Genomic DNA, 20146 nt, shown 5'->3' with positions numbered 1-20146 from the left:
GTGCGCACCGGCCGGCGGGGGACTCGCCGCTTCTACGTGCCGTGGCACGCAGGCTTTGATGCGTTTCGGTTGGGTTTCCGGATGAGGTTTGCTGGGTCGTCGGGGAGGGAAAGAAGTGCAGCGCCGGTGCTGACCATTCCAAGCGATCGATCTGGTTGATGCGGTGATCTGGTTGGTTCGCATCAACCAACAAGAGAGCGTGTTGATGCGAGGGATATGGCAGGGGCCAGGGGGGATTTCGCTCTGGGACGTGGATTCACATCCAAGCAATGCCTGTTGTCGTTTAACGGACAGAGTTAGCACGGTTGCAGTGCAGCATCGTAGGTCATGCTTGCAGTGCAATGAGCAAAACATATCACAAGGGTTTCGTTTGTCCATATAGTACCGGCGTAACCAGTGCACAGAGAGAACTCTTTTCGGAAACGAGTTCAACTTTCCATTCACGAAGGCACTTCAACATTTGATCACGAGACATAAATTGCGACACAAGACGGTGATTACACAAGTTTAATCCCAGGAGAGCATGGGACCAAAACAAAAGCAAATATGAAGCACGCGGACATGGATGCTGCATTCTCCCCCTCGATGGTGTACCTCAATGGTGATTACCCCAACCAGCGTTTCCACCGCGAGCTCCGGCTCCGAACCCATTACCAACTCCAAATCCTCTTCCACCACCTATACCGAAGCCTTGACGAGCTCCAGAACCATACCCTCCTCCAAACCCTTGCCCTCCGCCAAAACCCTGACCGAATCCATAACTAGGGCCGAATCCAAAACCTGAGTTGGATGACGAATCCGACGATGAGCTGGACCAACTAGATGATCCGGCCCCTGAGCCGGAGCCGGAGTCAGAGTTAGAGCCAGAACCAGACCAGGAACTTGAGCTAGAACCGGCATTAGAAGTCGCACCAGAGCCAGGTCCGGAGCCTGATGATGCAGTTGAGCTAGCGCCTGAGTTGGAGTTAGACCATGCACCCGAATTTGAGTCTGAGCCGGCATTTGCACCGGAAAACGAGCGAGATTCGGAGTTCGAGCCAGCGGCGGCCGATGACCCCGTCCCTGCCTCTGCCTGAGCCACATTGCCGGACACTGCATTGGACCCAGTACCAGAGCCGGACCATGATGTGGAGCTGGAACCTGAACCCGCACCAGAGTTGGAGCCGCTTCCTGATGCACTAACAGATCCTGCAAAAAGAATGTGACAATTGTTACCTTGCGAGCTACAACTTTTTCCTCTCTTTACACAACTTTTGATTTGACTCAGTGATTTAGTAAAGCCGTAAAGGCATATCTATGGGACATGCTTAGTGAACCTGAGCTCGAGCCGGATGCGGCGTTAGAGCCTGAGCTTGACCCGGAACCAGACATGGAGTTTGAGCCACTGCCTGATGCACTGAACGAACCAGCGCCTGAGTTTGCACTCGACACGGAGCCGGAGTTAGAGTTAGAGCCGCTGCTCGCTCCAATAGATGAACCGGCACCTGAAGTAAGAAAAGAGAAAAAACGCAATAAGTCAGACCAAATGAAAAATGTACAACTACCACCAGCAAACTGCTATAGTTTCACTCTGAATAATCACATAATACTAAGCATTAACCTGAGGAGCCGTAGGACATTCCTCCAGAGCCAGATGACGAGCCTGACCCGGACATAGAGCCAGAACCAGATGCGCCAAAACCCGAGCCTGTGCTCATGCCAGAACCAGATCCAAAGTTCGCTGATGAGCCAGAGCCACCAGCTGATCCCGAGTATGCACCACCAACGGCGCCCGAACCAGACCCAGACCCACAATTCGAACATCCACCACTTAGCCCAATGCTAGACCCGCCACCGAAACCGTTCGATGCACCCAAACCGACCCCTGAACTTGAACCTGAACTCGAACCGACATTGGAAGACCCGTGCCCACGCGAATGGTACGTGACTCCACTCGAGCCGGAGCCCGTGCCAGAACCATAGTTTGAGCCAGAACCGGTGTTACAATCTGACCCACCGCTAGCCCCACCGTTGGAACCGACCCCAACCCCAACGTTAATCGATGTGCCCAAACCTATCGACCCTGAGCCCAAGCCCGACCCTGAGCCTGAGCAGGATGACGTGCCGGAACCACAACCAGCAGCCGAGCCCCCCTTACCGGCTCCATAGGCAGAGCCGGAGCCGGAGCTGTAACCAAACCCGGAGCCCGTGGTCGACCCCTGACCGGACGCGGTGTAGGAACCCCCATTTGGGCCGGACCACGCACCGTAACCCGATCCCTGGCCTGAACTGGACGCCGAGCTAGCGCCACCGAGCCCAAGGTCAAGCCCAATGCCCAGGCCGCCATTGGCACCGATGCCCAGGCCCAGGTTGCTCCTCACCGGCCTGCCCTTTGCAACGCCTACTGAAACTAGCACCACAAGAACAGCGACGGTAAGAGCTCTGTTGGACGCCATTAGTGATCGCTGATCGAGCTTGTGTTTTGAGGTGGCTGATGGCTTGTTCAGCGTGTGCGGTCTGTGCATGTATTTATAGCCGTAGTTTCCGATTAATGTATTTTGTTGCACATGATGCTTACTGTAAAAGGTGGCTGGATTGCTTCACGGGCTCATGTGAAGGTGACCTAATGCTTTGGAGCCTAACCATTGGCAGTTCGTGTTGTCCTAGGAAGTGATGAAAGATTTGGGTCGATCAGTGGTCGCTATTGCCAATTTGATTCGCTAGAGAGTTCAGAATACCGGATAGAAGTTTCTAGATTGGGCATGCTTCATGTGAAGGCTTTGGTGTCCAGATAAATACGTTGAGAAATGAATACTAATTATGGTTTCTGATTAGGTGCTGATTAATCCTCAAGAGCAACTCAGGTAAGTAGCAAAGATCTCCTTCTGCAGCCGTATTCAGATAGTGGTTAAACAAATTTCATATTCTCGTACAGCGAAGGGGAGTTTCCTGACATCATGGATTTCGACAAATTACCGCAAGCACTTGGTTGGAGTAATCAAATTTAGTATACATCTGATCTGAACTCTGAAGATTTCTAAACGAGCAAAAGATTACATCTGAGCTGAAGAATACATTTGATGCTAAGACTATCACATTCTGAACTGAGAGCTGTAGTAGGATGAGATAATGATAATTTACGTCACCAACAATTTTTTTAGAAAAACAGAAAATAAGTTAAAGTTGGAAAGAATACAATGACCTTGCAGTCGGCCAAGTGCACCGCACGGAATCCGAGCAATTGCAATTGTATTATTGGATGCTGACGTGGATGTCTTGATCACCAGTAATGCAGTTTAGGACAACACTTGGAGCTTAATCTTTGTCTCAAGAGCTGCCTACAGAATCAACGTACAATTCTACACCAACTCCTCATTCTTTTACAGGCTTACAGCCACTAGTAGAACATTTTTTATTCAGTATACAGTGGAACGCAATGCTGAGCCACACAAGCGGAATCAGACTCTTTTGTGAACAAATTGATATTCCAAATAATTCAGTCAAGATGATGAATCATGACAGCCATGAAAGCTTTCCAAGGTTAGAAAGAATTACCAGTAGGTTAGTAAGCTTGCAGCAGTGTAAAACTGGACTTGCTAATTCTAAGGTAGAATAATTTCACCGGCAATCTGAGATTTCGAATGTACTTCATTTTAGTCTCATTGACGTTATGTTCGTCCTGCACAAGTTCAGCTGTAAGACTATGGTAAATAAGTAGTACGACGCGATTAATAAGAATTTCAGAATCTACGGATAGAAAACTTATTTCTTGCTCAATTTCTTATTACTTGCCGTTCGAGCACCTCGGTATTCAATTGCGTAGGACTTGGTTTTGCAGAAAGGACAACTGCATTGCTAGTTAAGGACCCCAAGGATTCAGAAGGGAAATTCAGCTAGCCAACTATTTCGTCTATGTATCTTTATATCTAGACTGATGTTACATATTCAATCAAACTAAGCATTCTTCATATTGAGTGCCATGCAATTGTGAAGTATGAGTATCTCTGAAAAATTGAGTGCAGCAGCAGATGTTTCTTGCACGTAGATGTCGATTCTAATCAATACATTTCGCAGTAATTGTTCCAATCATAGGCTGCAAAATAGGATACTGGACAGCTTTAGAAGTGTTCGATGGCATCAGCTGTAAGAAGCATTCTGCAGGACAAAGCAACATGAAGTGGTTTAGTGGCCAAAAGCTTTTATAAGGATATAGCATTCCTTAAGCAAGAGGACAACTGAAGATCTCAATTCCTTGTAGAGAAAAATAAATGACAATAGCATCAATATAGGAAAGCAAATGAGAAAAATATTAAAACTGCGCATGGTCTAAAATGTTTTGGTTTGAATTAGCCCGTTGGATGCTCTATGCCCATGTTTTCCAGACGATAGAAAGAGCATCATTAAAAAAAAACAGGCAAGGGGCTCTGCAAATTCACTAAAGAATCCTAGGACTCGGAACCGGGCAGGTGGGGAGGTTAAACACATTGTAGACATCACAATATCACATCATCCCCCGGACATTCCCTGCAAAGTCGTTTCGTGCAAAGCTACAATTGTTGGAATTTTTAAACTAAGCCGAATAGCACACTGCTTTTCGAACAGTTTTTCTCTAGTATTCATGCAACTAGACTGTAGCCCAACAATGGACGGCCAGTATCAGTATTGCCGAATGAAACACCACTGAGAGCAAGGAAGCGCACCTGTGCAGATCCCTTTGCCGCAACATTTGGATCTATTCAGGTTCGGGTAGAACTGCATGGACAACCCCCCAAAAAAAGCACCGTCAGAAGGAAAAATAAACAAGAACCATGTCATCACAAAGGAGGGATTCGCCAATTTTCTTGAACATGGAGCGATTGACGTACGTAGAAGCAAATGGGGCACTCCTCGGCTTGGCCGTCGACGTCGTCCTCGGCCGCGTCGAAGCACGGCGCGAGGTCGCCGTTGCGGATGAAGCGGCGCAGGCGAGCGGCGTCGACGTCGGGAAGCTCCCTGAGGAGGCGGCGCGGCCGCGTGAGCCGCTCCTCCACCGCCGCCCGCCGACGCAGAGGCACGCCCGACGCGACGTTGCCCATTCCTACGCTTGCAGAGGAAACCGTGGCAGGAGCGGAGGTTTATAGCCTTGCAGCAGCCGCAATTCTGCATCCATGCAGGTGTGGAAGGAGATCGGATCAAGAGCTGTGCGAGGACGTGCCTTTTGAGCTGAGGAGGGAAAGGAGAAATGGAGGGAAGGAAGGAAGGCATCGTTTTCTTCTTTTCAAATGGGCTGGACGGTTGCGATGTACCCGCTTGTACTGTGGCGTAGCTTTTCGAGCGGTGAAGGATCAAGCAAAGGTCAGTGTCGGTAGGCAGTGGAGAAAAGCAGCACCAGAAAATGAGACGAGAAACAAAAACATTCCGTTGCCGGGACTCGAACCCGGGTCTCTCGGGTGAGAGCCGAGTATCCTAACCAGCTAGACTACAACGGAAGTTGTGTTGTCTTAAAATTTAGTACAAGTAGAAGTAGAAATAGAACAAAAGCGCAATCCATGGCTGGAGCTCTGCACCCTTCTAGCATAGTTTCTGGTGCAGGTACGAGAGACGACCTGCCAGACATGATGGCAGTGCAATTGCGTGGTTCTTTTGGCTGGGAGACCCAGCCTGGCAGGCCATCTGTTGAAGTGATTCCTGATGCAAAGATACCAACAGCCTTGCACAAACTTCACTTCCTCAACATTTACAACTCCAGTTTGCAGTTCCAGTAGTATGTTTCCCAAGTCCACATACAATAGATTGTTCTTCAAACACAGTGGGTTACCACACAGAAATACGAGCCTCGACCAGCTAGAACAATGCCTCTCATTGTTTTGCTGAATAATTATACACCATATGCTACAATCTACAGACGACAGGGGTCTATTTTGCCTTTCACCATCTTTGAAATCCCAGAGTCATAATGCATATCAGTATCTCAATCAACATAACATTTGAAGCTGAAGGTTTCTATAATAAATTGGGCATACCATGCATCCAGTTTGCTCAAGTTTATGCCAGTCTTGCTGTTTGCTTAACTTAAACCAAATAATAATCTCAGAAACAGTCAAACTGTTTGCTACCATGAACATACTGCAGGCTTAAAACTAGTGAGCAAATGAAAGAGATTCCAGTTCAGATGATAGGTTGTGCTTTCCTAGACCATACAAAGGTCCACCACTGTCCTTTTTTCAGTAAATACCAGACAACTACTTCCATCTGAAGTATTTGTCAAAATATCTGGAGGTCAGTTAATTTTCAATATGATGAACATATAAGGAGGGAATAGGCTTCTATATGATATCACATTACCAAGTGCTCTGACAAGTCAATGCTTCAACAAAATAAGTTTTTTTTTTGGTTTCTTTGAACTTTTCTAGTTACTTCAACTGAAGGTTAACATTTCACCATTTTCAGTAGCGCCGAGGTTACTTCTAAATTGATATAGATAGACACAAAAATAGTGTTAATAGAGTGTCTACCCACACACGAGCAAAACTCCATTTCTAAGCAAACTACACTTAAATGACATATTGAACTTAATCTTTGTGTCGCATGGCCTTGAAAGAACTAAGTTGACTCTTGGCACAGATCATGTTCCAATTCATGGCATTAAACTCAGTTGAAGGCCATATCTTCTTTGATCAAAATTTTCAGTAGACTAAATGGCACGCCACATTGAAATTATTCTGAACTCATCCTGATATTTCACAAATCAAATAGAACTTGCTCAATCAGCAAGCAGTTGTTTCTAGGCCAATCAGCAACCATCAGTTCAGAGTGTTAAACTTTATCTAATAAACAAAAATTGTTCAAGATCAATTATGCTTCTCGCAGTATACTATTCTGATCCACAGATTATTCAGCTTACACATTACAAACTCTTCTATGTGGCTGAGCTTATAACTGATGATTTCGTGCTATGGTAACCAAGAACAATAGAGACACTACAAATCATGATACCAACTTGTGGAAGTAGCAGCGGAGAACAAATGAAGAATACACCACCATCGCGTTGCACTACTACTTGTCAGAGACGACATTCTCGACATACCATTTGTAGGTTTCGACGAGGCCCTCTTTGAGGGTGATCTTGGGCTTCCACCCCATCCCCTGTATCTTGGAGCTATCCATGAGCTTCCTCGGCGTGCCGTCCGGCTTGCTGGAGTCCCACACGAGTTTACCCTGGAACCCCACCACCTCCTTCACCACCTCCGCGAGCTCCTTGATGGTCACCTCGCTCCCACTCCCCACATTGACATGCTCCAGCCCCGAGTACTGATCCATCAAGAAGATGACCGCGTCGGCGAGATCATCCACGTGCAGGAACTCGCGCAGCGGCGAGCCGGATCCCCAGACGACGACCTCGGGGGCGTTGCACGCCTTGGCCTCGTGGAACCGGCGGATGAGGGCGGGCAGGACGTGCGAATTCTCCGGGTGGAAGTTGTCGTGCGGGCCGTACAGGTTGGTGGGCATGGCGGAGATGGCGTCGAGGCCGTGCTGGATGCGGTAGGCCTGGCACATCTTGATGCCAGCGATCTTGGCGACGGCGTACCACTCGTTGGTGGGCTCGAGCGGGCCGGAGAGGAGGGCGGACTCCGTGATGGGCTGCGGCGCGAACTTGGGGTAGATGCAGGAGGAGCCGAGGAAGAGGAGCTTGCGGATGGAGCCGCACCTGAGCGCCGCGTCGACGACGTTGGTCTGGATCTGGAGGTTGGCGGCGATGAAGTCGGCGGGGAAGGTGGAGTTGGCGTGAATGCCGCCGACCTTGGCGGCGGCGAGGACCACGTAGCGGGGGTGCTCGGTGGCGAAGAAGGCCTCGACGTCGGCTTGGCGGGTGAGGTCGAGCTCGGCGTGGGTGCGGACGACGATATCGGTGAAGCCGAGGGAGAGGAGGCGGCGCAGGATCGCCGACCCGACGAGGCCCCGGTGGCCGGCGACGAAGACCTTCGCGTCCTTGTCGGCGAGGAAGGACGGGTGCGGATCTGCGGAGGGAGAGCAAAGGAGAGACGGGTCGGATTAACGGAGCAGGGAGTTGCGGTTCGGGGAGGCTCAGGGCTTACCGGCGGCAGTGACGGTGCCCATTTCGCCGGAGGAAGGAGGCCCGGCAGCCGGAGATGGTCGGATGGGATTCGCCGGACGTGGGATTGGGGATTTCGGATTTGGAGGGCCGTTATTAAGGAATGGGGTGTCGTGGGCTGGGCTTGGGAATTGCGGCTTTAGCACGTTTGTCGAGCTGCGAGTTCGTTGACCCGTTTACCTTTTCATTTTCTTTTCAGTTTCTAAAGCATCTCCGATCATTGCATGTAACTATCTCCGTTTTCAAATAACTGACACCGTTGACTTCACGAATCAATATTTGACTATCAATTTTTCACAAATACACACGTAAATCATTCTAAGTATACAACATCCTTAAACTATTTTTGATGGTAAATCTAACAATATTATTTTTATTTTACTTGCTTAAATATTTTAAAAAATTATTATTGGTCAAAGTTAAAGTTACAACAGTACCGGTGTCAGTTATTTAAAAATAGAGGTAGTAAGATTCAGAATCCCTCCATAAAAATATTTTCGTTCTCTTTAACGCCCTCAATAATTTTCCTTTACGGTTTCCGTCACGAGGGGATTCTCAAGATCAATCTTTTCAGAATAGGATTTCCAAAATCATTCCTTTCAAAATGAAATTATCTCCTTTTCCTTTACAAATCTCTTAAAATTGAAGTTATTGAAGATGAAAGAAAATAAACAGAATAGAAACAAGAAAAAAAAATCGAAAAAAAAGGAAATGAAAAAAATATGATTGGAGATAGTCTAAAATTCGTGAAGTCGCAGCAGTAGTAGCTAGCACAATCCTGCTGCTGTGGAATTAATTGCACCGAATTCAAATACGTCACTTCAAAAGTTTTGAGCTTTACTGGAATTTCCTCGGCTCCTCGGCTCGCCTAGTGCTCCGTTCGACGACAAACACGATGAAAGATCTCTACGTTAGCTCTAACTTAGACCCGAGCAACTAAGTTAGAGCTGACGTAGATATCGAAAATTGTATTTTTTTTTTCCATTTAAAAAAGAGATCTCTTACTGTATATACAATTGGCGACTGAGACGACGGGACTATGAGCGGTGAACAATTTGCTTGTGCTATCCGATTAATACCCAATCGGCGAGCAATTCCCACATTTGACCTCCAGAGTTGGAATAGGCATCCTGCCGTGCGAGAAGAGAAAGCTGAAAAAAAAAAACAAAGGAGGTGTATTAGCAGGGATCCTAAGCTGTTGGCCTGTTGCGTAAGGATGCCACTAGAGAGGTCGACGGTGCTTAAAGACGCCACCACCTCGCCACATGAGGCCGCGCGGGGTCCAAAGAGTAAGCGCCATGCAGCGCACCGAGCGAACGGGCTGCTAGGTCGGTGGTAAGAGCATGGTTCTCCGTGCCCACGAGCGTTTGACACCGGGGCTTTTCTCAAAAAAAAAAAAAAAATTGTTGCATATCGCATGTGATGTTATAATGAGAATGTGACGTTACATGTAGAGTCTCGTTTGGTTCCGATGATCAGGATGTGATCTTCTGAGTTATGTGTAGTTATAAGTTTATATATGTGTATGAGTGTGAGTGGGTGTACGTGTGTTGGATGAGAATATGTATTCGTATATGAATAGATATTACTATTGTACTCAGCAGAGGAATATAAAAAAACCTTGCATGCACCGACACATGCATTTCTCCGCCTAGTACATGTATATTTCATCTCAGATTCAGAGAAATATATTTGGTTGTCTATATAGGTTTTTATAGAGTTGTAACGTATATCTTGAATAAGTAGAAGTAAGCTGAGTGGATAAAGTGATTTAAAAAATAATATTTAGTTGATTGTAATGACTCTACAACTGCTAATGCAATGACCATGTGAATATATTTGGTTGCCTGGCTAGATGCAATGACTATGCACCCAATTGGCCTCATTGCAGCATTATAGCAGATGTAATACATCAACCAGTTCAGACTCCATAGAGAAGCTTGATTCGAACGTATCCACTGGATCGGACTCTAACCGTATAATTACATATACGGATGCAGGAAAAACAGTATATACAGACAACTAAACGACCTCTTTTACTAAAATTTATGAACATATAGAACCAGAATGTTCCTAACGTGGATAACCAAACATGCCTTAGTAGATAGTGCGATCACTGCACAATCCAACTTCCCTTTGCTTTGCTTAAAAAAGGGGGAAAAAACCTTCCCTTACTTTTCACTCAATTTCAATAGGATTTTGTGATTTTGTCCACCGAAAGAGGCCTGCACGCGGAGTACTCCGAGCCTGTTTGCTTCAGCCTAAATTTGTCACGTTTAAAGGTAGTCTAGTATGACTAAGAAATTTTTAGCTATAAATATGATAAAGTTAATCAAAAAAAATTAAATATATGATATATGGATCAGAAGACTAATAAAATGTGACTTGCAATAGTTGTGATAATCAATCAAACAGTTACCTAAAAATCTTAGTCATAACAAATTTAGATGTGAACCAAACAGATCCTCCGTTTCTCCAAGAGGCTAGCCCAGCCAGCACCATCTGTGGGCTAAGTAGGTTCTCCGAGCGAAACGCAGGGAAGGCTCATCAAATATACGGAATCCAGCCTACCCACAAGCTACCGAACGACGGGAACAACTCGCATGGATGCACGTCGAATCGAAATCTCACCTTAGTTTGGATCATTTCAGTTCGACGCCTTCGGGCCCGTCGTCTCCTGTCTTGCCACCGTAGGCCCAGGGTGGTTTGCTATGATGAGTTGGGTCAGAGAAAAGGCTGGCCAGTTTCAGTCCAGAAGTCCGACTCGATAAGGTATCAGACCTAGGTGCCACTGACTTTACACTGAAAGATAGGTTCGGGCCATGCTCCTGTGGAGTTTGGGCTTTTTGAGACCCCTCCCCCCTCGCTCTCTCAAATTATGTATATTAATATTTGCAAAATTACACTGTTGTTTCAAAAAATAGCAGCAGTAGACTACCATTGCCCGTTCATCAAGCGAGAACAAGGTCTCGCCCTTGTGGGCCCCGGTTGGCAGGACATTAAAAAACGGGTTAGTGACACTTGTTGCTCGTTCACTGGGCGAGACCTGGCTATCGCCCGGTGAACGTGCGACACATTTTTCGCGCCCATTGAATATGCGACAGCAAGTGGTCATAACCCATCACCTTCAGTCAGACAGACCACTCCGCATGTGTCAGACTCCCTGGTCGCTACCCCATTGTGGTCGAACCCATGGTATAGAACAACTAACTGGGTCACATACTTGTCGATGGAGGGACCTCTATCAACCTCCTTTTCACTGACACGCTCGACGCCCTGCAGATTCTAAGGAGCGTATTGAAAATCATCTTCTCCCTTCTTCGGAATTACCCTTGACTCCTCGGTAAAACCATTTGGGTAAATCGAGCTGCCCGTCACCTTCGGCTCGCCGAGTAACTTCGGGACCGGAAGGATCATTTTTTATGTAGTGGACTTCGGGACCACTTATAATATGATCCTAAGGCGACCAGCGATGGCCCAATTCATGACCATCGCCCACTACGCATATTAGGCCAGCAAGATCACTGGTCCGAGGGGGCCATCACTGTTTTTGGCAGTGTAAAGACGGCCTTGTACTGCAATAAGAGCTGACCTGAATTCCAAATAGGAACTCGCACTTATCACTTTCCTCTAGGTGAACACAAACGTCTTTTGTGGTGTCCATTTGATATGTCCGAAGCCCTTAGGGACCTGATCGAGCATAAGTTGTCGGTGCAACCTGACGTGTGACTAGTAAAGTAAAAGGCGTGTCAGCTCGCACTTGACAGAAAAAAAGCACTTCGTGAGGAGATCGATATGCTCCTAGAAGCAGGCGTCATCTGAGAGGTGCAGCCGGAGTGGCTGGCTAACCCAGTTATGGTCTAGAAACCCAATAATAAGTGGAGAATGCGTCAACTTCACCGACCTCAACAAGATATGCTCGAAAGATCTCTTCCCTCTACCCCAGATCGATTAGCTTGTTGACTCAACAGCCATCAGCGATCTGTTAAACTTCTTAGATGCCCGTTCAGGGTACCATCAGATTAGCAAGTATACAGAAGATGAGGAGAAGACAACTTTTGTAACACCCTTCAGGGTCTTCTTCTATGTGAAAAATGTCTTTTGGTTTGAAAAGTTTCAGTGCCACTTACCATCATTATATTCAGCTCGTTCTATGACCATAACTCAATAGCAATGTCGAGGCATATGTTGATGATGTGGCCGTGAAAAGTAGGACCAAGGAAAACCTGGTCGCGAACCTCAAGAAAATGTTCGACAACCTTCGGAATTAACGCATGAACCTAAACCCAGAGAATGCACGTTCAGAGTCTCATCAGGGAAGTTGCTCGGCTTTCTCGTATCTAACTGAGGAATAGAGGCAAACCCTGACAAGTTCAGAGCCATCGACCAGATGAGATCCCCGACCAGTTTAAAGAAAATTCAGAAACTAACATGGTGTGTGGTGGCTTTGAGCAGGTTCATCTCGAGGTTAGGAAAGAGGGGGTTGCCGCTCTTTAAGCTCCTGAAGAAAAATGACCACTTTTTGTGGACAACAGAAGAAAAAATAGCCTTCTAGGATCTCAAAAGGTATCTCTCTTCCCCTCATGTATTGACCGCTCCTCGACTAGACAAGAAACTCTTGCCCTATGTTACAGCTACCCCACAGGTCGCGAGTGCAGTCCTGGTCATCGAAGTATAATATCTTTAAAGACCAGTGTACTACGTTAGTGAGGTCCTACACGACGTGAACGCTTGGTATTCACAAACTCAGAAGCTACTATACCCTGTGCTAATGACCTCTCACAAGCTCAGACACTACTTACGGGCCCACAAAATCAAGGTAACCTCCTCCCGATTAGAAAAATTCTCCATAATAAGGATGCAGTAGGAAGAACAACAAAGTAGACAATAGAGCTCAAGGAGTTCGATATTCTTTTCGTCCCCCAAAGGGCTATCAAGTCCTAGGTGCTGATCAATTTTGCTGCTGAATGGTCATCCTTTGAGCCTGAGCAGGAACAACGACCAGAGGAGGATGAGCACTAGACCATGCATTTCGATGGGGCGCTCACGCTAAAAGGAACGAGGGCTGGGGTGGTCCTGACCTCACCGACCAACGACATCCTCAGGTATGTAGTCCAATTATGCTTTTCAGCCACTAACAATATCGCAAAATACGAGGATCTCTTATCCGGAATGTGAGCAACCTCTGTACTTCGGATAAAACATATGCTAGTGATAGGGGACTCGCTACTAGTCGTAAACCAAGTGCAAAAGAAGTTTCGGTACTCTGATCCGATGATAGCGGTATACCTCGCCAAAGTGAGAAAACTAGAGCGGCGCTTTATTGGTTTCAAGGCTAAGCATGTCCCTCGCAAGGACAACTTCCTAGCCGATAAGTTGACCGTTTGGCTTCTTTTCGCGAACCTGTCCTGGTTGAAGTCTTTGAAAAAAACTCACACGACCATCCACCGCGGTATTAGACCAATGTGAAGGGGATGCTCTACTTGAAAACGAAGCACCAAAGACAACACCTTTTGAGGCAACACCTTCTTTAGTGCAGTTGACCTCGGGCAACCATCATGTGGCTACCCTGCTTGATTCAGGTACGACCTGGATCTTGACATACCTTCATAATTGAGCAGTCCCTGATGATAATGCATCAGCAAAAAGGGTCACGTGGTAGGCACGCAGATACTCCCTAGTAGAGAGAGCAATGGTCTTCTACTGAAATGCATCACTCAGGAAGAGGGGATCACGGTGCTCCCTGATATCCACGGAGGCATATGTGGTAGCTATACTTCATACCGCACTTCAGTTGGAAAAGCGTTCCGACAAGGATTGTATTGGCCCACAGCCCTCCAGAATGCTACGAGTTGGTAAAACTGTGCGAGTCATATCAGTATCATGGTTGACATACCAACCTACCAGCCCAAGCGCTGTAAACCATAACACTCTCGTGGCCTTTCACTGTGCAGGGTCTCGATATCGTGGGACCGTTCCCTAAAACTCCTGGCGGTTTTGAATTCATGTTTGTACCAGTTGACAAATTCACTAAGTGGATCAAAGATGAGCTCATCAGGAAGATCACCACCACAGCAGCGATCAAGTTCATACGTAAGTTGGTAGTACGGTTTGGCAGTCCAAACTGCATAATTATAGACAACGGGACTCAGTTCACCAATAGCGCTTTCCAAGACTACCAAGAAGAGGTCAGGATCAAACATGAATTTATTATGATGAGGATCAACTTGATTACAGAAAGAGTTTTGTTGTTTACAAGTTTGGTCCTTCCTCCTTTATATAGTAGGAGGATAGATGTATATATACTTAATACATGCCAGAACTATGATATTCCTATTCCTGCCGAAAACCCCTACTACGATGCTATCATTACGGATAGTGGGCATACTCGGTCTATCTGGTCATCTTGTGCATCTTGTCCCATCAACCGCATGTCATCATGTCCACTCGCGAGACCGTCGCACCCACCTACAGGATTGTCCAGTAGCATTAATTGCTATGAGACGTGCCACTGCACCACTACATCGGCCACAACTTCGCTCGCCAAAAGGAGGTGCCTAAAGAAGGAAAATACTTGAATGGGTAGCATTAAATGAGATTAGACTGGTTAGCTGAATACCTACCCCACGACCAGCAAGGGTTAGTTGTGGAGTTTCCTTCGTGCAAGCCCTACCAGACATGTGTGTCAAACTCAGCTTTTGATAATATTTACTGCCAGCGGACCTTTGCTGGTGTGGGCCCACAGAACAGGGGACCCTCCTATTCTTAACATCGACATTGGGTCTTCAATCGACTTAAGAGGTATTCAAGACACTGGGTGGATGAGCTCCCCATAGTACTTTGGTCGCTGCGAACGACCCCTAGCAGGGCTACGTCCGAAACTCTTTTCTTCCTGATCTTTGGCATGGAAGCAATGCTCAGATCGCTCTTCAATCTCCTTGAGTGACCAACTACTCAAACGACGGCCAAATGGCGTGACGAGATGATGACATAAACCTAATCGAAGAGTTTCATAGTCGTGTTCTAATTCGAGTAGCCCAATATCAGCAAAGCATCAGATGCTATTACAACCGCAAGGTGAGGGAGCAGTCACTGGTCACAGGCCATCTCATCCTTAAACAAATACAAAATAAGGTAGGATGGAATAATCTCTCCCTCAATTGGGAGGGGCCCTACAAAGTTGTCGATGTTATTCAACCTGGTGCAGTCAAGCTATCCATGGAGGATAGTTGTGAATTGCACAACTCCTGAAACATAGCCCGATTACGCAAGTTCTATGTGTAGGGTTGCTCAAAGATGAGCCTATTTCTCTATTTTGCAGGATCTTCCACACGAGCGTGGAACATAGCTTGTAAGTTTATCTGATTAAAAAATTAGGCTCTCTGTTTTGCAGGATTTCCCAGGTAAGAACAGTCTCCTTCTGCAATTAGGGGACTGATCGCACAAGCCTCACCTAATCGTGCGGTGAGGCTGGTACTCACATAACCCGTCTAATCTTATTTAATATCATCCACTCAAGTATTTTACTTTCCTAGGCATCTCCTCTTAGCGAGCAAAGTTGTGGCCGATGCAGAGGTATATTGCATCGTCCTGTAGCATTAAATGCTATGGGATGGCCTTGCTGGTAGGTGTGGCACCGTTGGACGGATGGGACAGGTCCTGCAGGATGGCTAGGTAAGTGGGATGGTCTCACGGGCGAGCGTGCAACGGGCAGGGACGATACAACCTCATAGGCGAGCGTGCGACGCGTGGTGACAGGACAAGGCATATCGGTCGACCAAAGTAGGGCGAACCTACCTGCCCTTTGTCATCATAGGCTAGGAGTAGTTGACTCTGTCAATGTTAGGCCGGACTCAGGATTTGGCACGATCTGTTTGTATGTACCCACTCCTCCTACTATATAAAGGGAGGAGGATCGAACTTGTAAGAGGTAAACTGATTCTGTAACAAATTCATCCAAACCATAAGAAAATACACATGACGTAGGGTTGTTATCACACAGGAGGCTTGGACCTGGATAATTCCTTGTTTTCTTGAGTTTCCTTCGACACACACATCCACAGAAACATTGGTCACACGCCCGTCGTCCAGTACACCCTAGAAACATTATCAGGGATTAACACGCGACAATAATTATTTTATAATGATCAGTGGAAATAGCAACTAATGTTTGTTTGTAATATTTCCATGATTAGGTTGTACCATCGTGTAGGAAAATAGAATCGGTTTATAATCTGCCACTACGAGGATCAGACAATTAGCCAGCATCGGTATACCCTACCATAGTCATGTCTTAATTTTCTGATAGAATAAGCTAAGATCCTTTGTATCTTAGAGATATCTAAGGATATTCCATAAACCAATCATGTATCCTTTTATTGGAAACATCTGAGGATATTTCATGATCAATTATCATTTAGTCAAGCTTGGTTCTCCACAAAGCAATATGCCCTTCAATCACATTGAAGTCATATTAAATGTGAGGCAATGAACATAAGTGAGTAATCATGGTGTTTCTTATAAACTCCATGAGTTACAAGATAGCATTTTGAGCTAGTTCATCAGGACAAGAACCTCTAGAATACATTATTTGCATCATTCAGTGAGAACAATTCTCAATTCAATATCAATCGTCACAATTTAACCCAGAAATTATAAGGGGGACTACTTCCAAAATCTAAAACAAAAATATAAACAACGCTTCAACACTATATTTCTATGTATCCTCCAATAAACAATTTATCAGAAGATACTCCCATTATATGTTTTGAAACTATTTTCGTCTAACGCCATACAATGGGACAAGATGCATATTCAACTAAGTTCTAGTGAGTTTTGGCATCATTGCTAGAAACCTAGGTAACATAGGTAAGCAACACATTGCAAATCGCATCTTTATGTGACTCTTATTTGTTGGATGGTATCCAATGCCTCGGCGTCCAATACCATGCCCCAAGTCCAAAACCGTTTTGATAGCTTGTTAAGTAAACCAAAACTATATGTGTAGATATCCGACATCTATCCTAACTAGTTAAGATAAATGATGGTAACCTACTTTGGCAGACCTATCAAACAATGATCAAAACCTATATAGATGCAGCTATTGGAAGGGCGTCAATTATTCTTAGTTTTTCTGAGGGAAGCTATTCTCTCATGATAATCATATCCACCACATATAAAGTATAAAGGAATAGTATGATAGGAACATAGATAAATATCACAGACAATCATATTAATTGTGACATTATATGTCTTATTCACATGGTGAACTCCATCGCCACGGTCCTGTCCTCCGGGTGCTCATGCTCCAAGCCTCCATGATTATGTGCTAGTCTATTACACCTAATAGCACTAGACGAATTACATGAGAAAAAGAAGTATCACAAGTTAGCACGCAGACTGTTATACAATAACATAACAGTCTTTGGCTACAATTAATCATGACACGCAGGCAATAAAAATTACACATATGCATAACATACATAATAAGGTCATACGTGTCACAACATTCCTGCAAAAACGAGTTAAGCATAGAAACGAATTCTAATGTCGCGATGTGAACATGTTATTATAATGATCTATGCGTATACGCTACGCAACGACAGTCCCTTCTACATAATAATCATTTTGTAGAAGTAACTAACTCAGTTGATTTAATACATTTTGTCAGGTTAATTTAAGTCATAAAGTGACTTTTTAGTTTTACACAATACATGTTACGATTTGCTTTTGGATTCAAAATTTTAAGCCCTTCCCGAACTTTCATATAGATATCCGAATCAAGTGACATGTATAAGTATGCGATCATTATATCTATCAACTGCATGTATAAATCCACTTGTACTGCCAAAATATTAGATATTAGAACTTAATTTCACTCGTAACTTTATAGTATGATTTCATCAAAAATTGATGTCGGATCTCTGCACGAATCCTTATGCTACAAGTCTCGTTTTGTATGTCACTATCTCAATGTTTCAAATGAATAGACCCATTTTGCTTCCATGGAAAAGTCTTACTGAGCAGGTATTACGAAGGTGAATACCTCTCTTTTGTTAAGCAAGTATAATTCTGTCTTAATTGATTCCTTCTATTTGGTCCAGTCTGAGCTCTTGATACACTATGCTATAACTATGGATTTTGGCCTGGATCCACTTAAAGATCTTTAGTAATTTTTAAGAAGAAATATATGTCGATAATTATAGTCTTTCTATTTTATGATTCAGAAGAATCAATATAGTTTATGAATATTTCATTTACCTCTTTTATCTTCTCATTATTTTTCACAACAATAGAGTTAGAGTGTTCCGACATCCTAGCATATAAATTTGTGTGCACATTTATACTAGACCATGAAAATAAAGGATCCATTAGGTGCCTTTCAACAAGATGCTAAATTTTATTTACTAATTTAGAAGATATTTTTATTTGCTTCTGAAGATATTATCATTTGGGAGATGCGTGGTTTTACGTGGTACATCCACTCTTTATAGTGCATCGACCGTAGAGATACGGGATTTAGTGATACCCTTATGATCCGTAAATATATTAATAAATTACAAAGTGTTACAAATTTATAATTTTTTAAACTTTTTGTTTAAGTTTTTTTTAAAGTACTTACCGAGTTGCCAGTTTCTTCTCGTTGTTATTGCCAATTAGCCGGATTGGAGACAACGTGGCTGACGACATATTGAAAAGTAAACGAGTAATGACAGTAGAGTCATAATGGAGAATGAACTCGTGTGTAATTTCATTGATCTGTTGTGCTTATCTATAAGATGAATGAATGCGTGTCTATTGGGGATATACCGATTGGCACAACCGCTATTAGCGGTTATTGATCACACCTTTGGTTCTAAACACTTTCATTTCATTTCACCAACACCCACATCCACTCCGCTCGGTATGTCAGCCACCACGCCACTGCGGCCCACAGGCTTACTGCCGATTCGTGTCTTCCGCTCAGTTTCCTCCAGCGTTCAGTCTATGGGCGAACATTCAGGTTGCGCGTGCACGGCTCAACCGGGCCCTTCTTTTTGCCTCCAGACCAACCACGAAGCCCTCGCCGCGCAATACCAATCACCTGAAGCCGCGTCGCGCTGCGCCGCATGCTCTCATCCCATAGGCCGTGTGCTCCTCGGCTGATGGATGGTTTGGAAACATGGTGGTGCGTGCAGGGCGCGGGGGCGCCATCGTTCTGGGCCAGCACAGTACCGGCTGATGGGTTGCCGAGGAGACGATTCGTTCCGTGGGTGCGATGTCCCCGAGCCACCATATCGACACATGCTAGCCCAGCCGGATCCAATGATCCATCGCGCTCGGTGTGGAAGCGACGGCGCACGGCGGTAAACACGACATGGAGAAGTAGGGGTGGATCCAGACCAAATTTTTAAGGGCTAGGCTCAGCAAACAATCATCTAATTCAAATTTTGAAGCAATATTTTACATGAGCATAGTGGTAAAAAAAATAGAAACACAATCAGAAAAGAGCGTACCACTAATTAAACCCAATGTTATTCAATCTTCATGAAAAGAAATCTATGCACAAACATGATAAAATAGCAATATAAGAATTTCTTTCTAGTTTTAAATAATTATGATTATTAGAAAAGAAAAATGAATAGAGTGTACCACTAATTTAGTTTAAGTACTAACATCTGACCTTTTTTATACCTTCAAACCGTTTTGTGATTCTGTTATTGTTAATGCTTCTAAATATCTCATTTTCAGTGTAGCATATCATCAAATTATTGAGTCATTCATCACCCATTTTATCGCGCAAATCTGTCTTTATAATTGACATCACTAAAAAGATCTTCTTAACTGATGTCGTTGACAGCGAAGGATCAAAGTTAACTCAATGAGGAGATAAATCAGTGAAAAGCCTATTCTTTCCAGTCTCAACTATCTTTTCAGCAACCTTTCCAAGATCACATCATATATGAAATATTCACTTCTCCTAATGTTCAGACTGTTTGAAGTTGTTGTCTTATCAGTAAACAATCTACTATTGGGAAATCTTCAGCATAGATCTCAGCAAGTATCACGAGCTTATCCACATCAAAATTAGAGAAG

General features: G+C 44.8%; 3 protein-coding genes and 1 non-coding gene across 4 annotated transcripts; all 4 read right to left on the bottom strand.

Annotated features, from left to right (window-relative positions):
* Positions 1–595: 595 nt before the first annotated feature.
* Positions 596–2465, bottom strand: LOC133930060 (uncharacterized). Its single transcript, XM_062376776.1, has 3 exons — positions 1601–2465; positions 1317–1484; positions 596–1188 (listed from the first exon to the last, which is right to left on the bottom strand). Exons 1-3 carry the CDS (start codon positions 2433–2435, stop codon positions 596–598), a joined length of 1596 nt encoding a protein of 531 aa, XP_062232760.1. The 5' UTR covers positions 2436–2465.
* Positions 2466–3196: 731 nt separating this feature from the next.
* LOC133883709 (E3 ubiquitin-protein ligase GW2-like) lies at positions 3197–5054 on the bottom strand. Its single transcript, XM_062323126.1, has 5 exons — positions 4845–5054; positions 4680–4731; positions 4089–4134; positions 3768–3826; positions 3197–3658 (listed from the first exon to the last, which is right to left on the bottom strand). Exons 1-5 carry the CDS (start codon positions 5052–5054, stop codon positions 3648–3650), a joined length of 378 nt encoding a protein of 125 aa, XP_062179110.1. The 3' UTR covers positions 3197–3647.
* A 320-nt stretch (positions 5055–5374) lies between these two features.
* On the bottom strand, positions 5375–5447 carry TRNAE-CUC (transfer RNA glutamic acid (anticodon CUC)). The gene has a single exon. It is a non-coding gene; the product is annotated as a tRNA-Glu (tRNA).
* Positions 5448–6765: 1318 nt separating this feature from the next.
* LOC133883481 (probable GDP-L-fucose synthase 1) lies at positions 6766–8203 on the bottom strand. The gene is made up of 2 exons (XM_062322821.1): positions 8055–8203; positions 6766–7976 (listed from the first exon to the last, which is right to left on the bottom strand). The coding sequence occupies exons 1-2, from the start codon at positions 8074–8076 to the stop codon at positions 7015–7017; spliced, it is 984 nt and encodes a 327-aa protein (XP_062178805.1). The 5' UTR covers positions 8077–8203; the 3' UTR covers positions 6766–7014.
* Positions 8204–20146: the final 11943 nt, after the last annotated feature.

Source organism: Phragmites australis, chromosome 10 (assembly GCF_958298935.1).
Source record: "Phragmites australis chromosome 10, lpPhrAust1.1, whole genome shotgun sequence".
Taxonomy (NCBI): Eukaryota; Viridiplantae; Streptophyta; class Magnoliopsida; order Poales; family Poaceae; genus Phragmites; species Phragmites australis.
The sequence above is the reverse complement of the archived record's forward strand: the minus strand, read 5'-3'. Positions and strand labels throughout refer to the sequence as shown.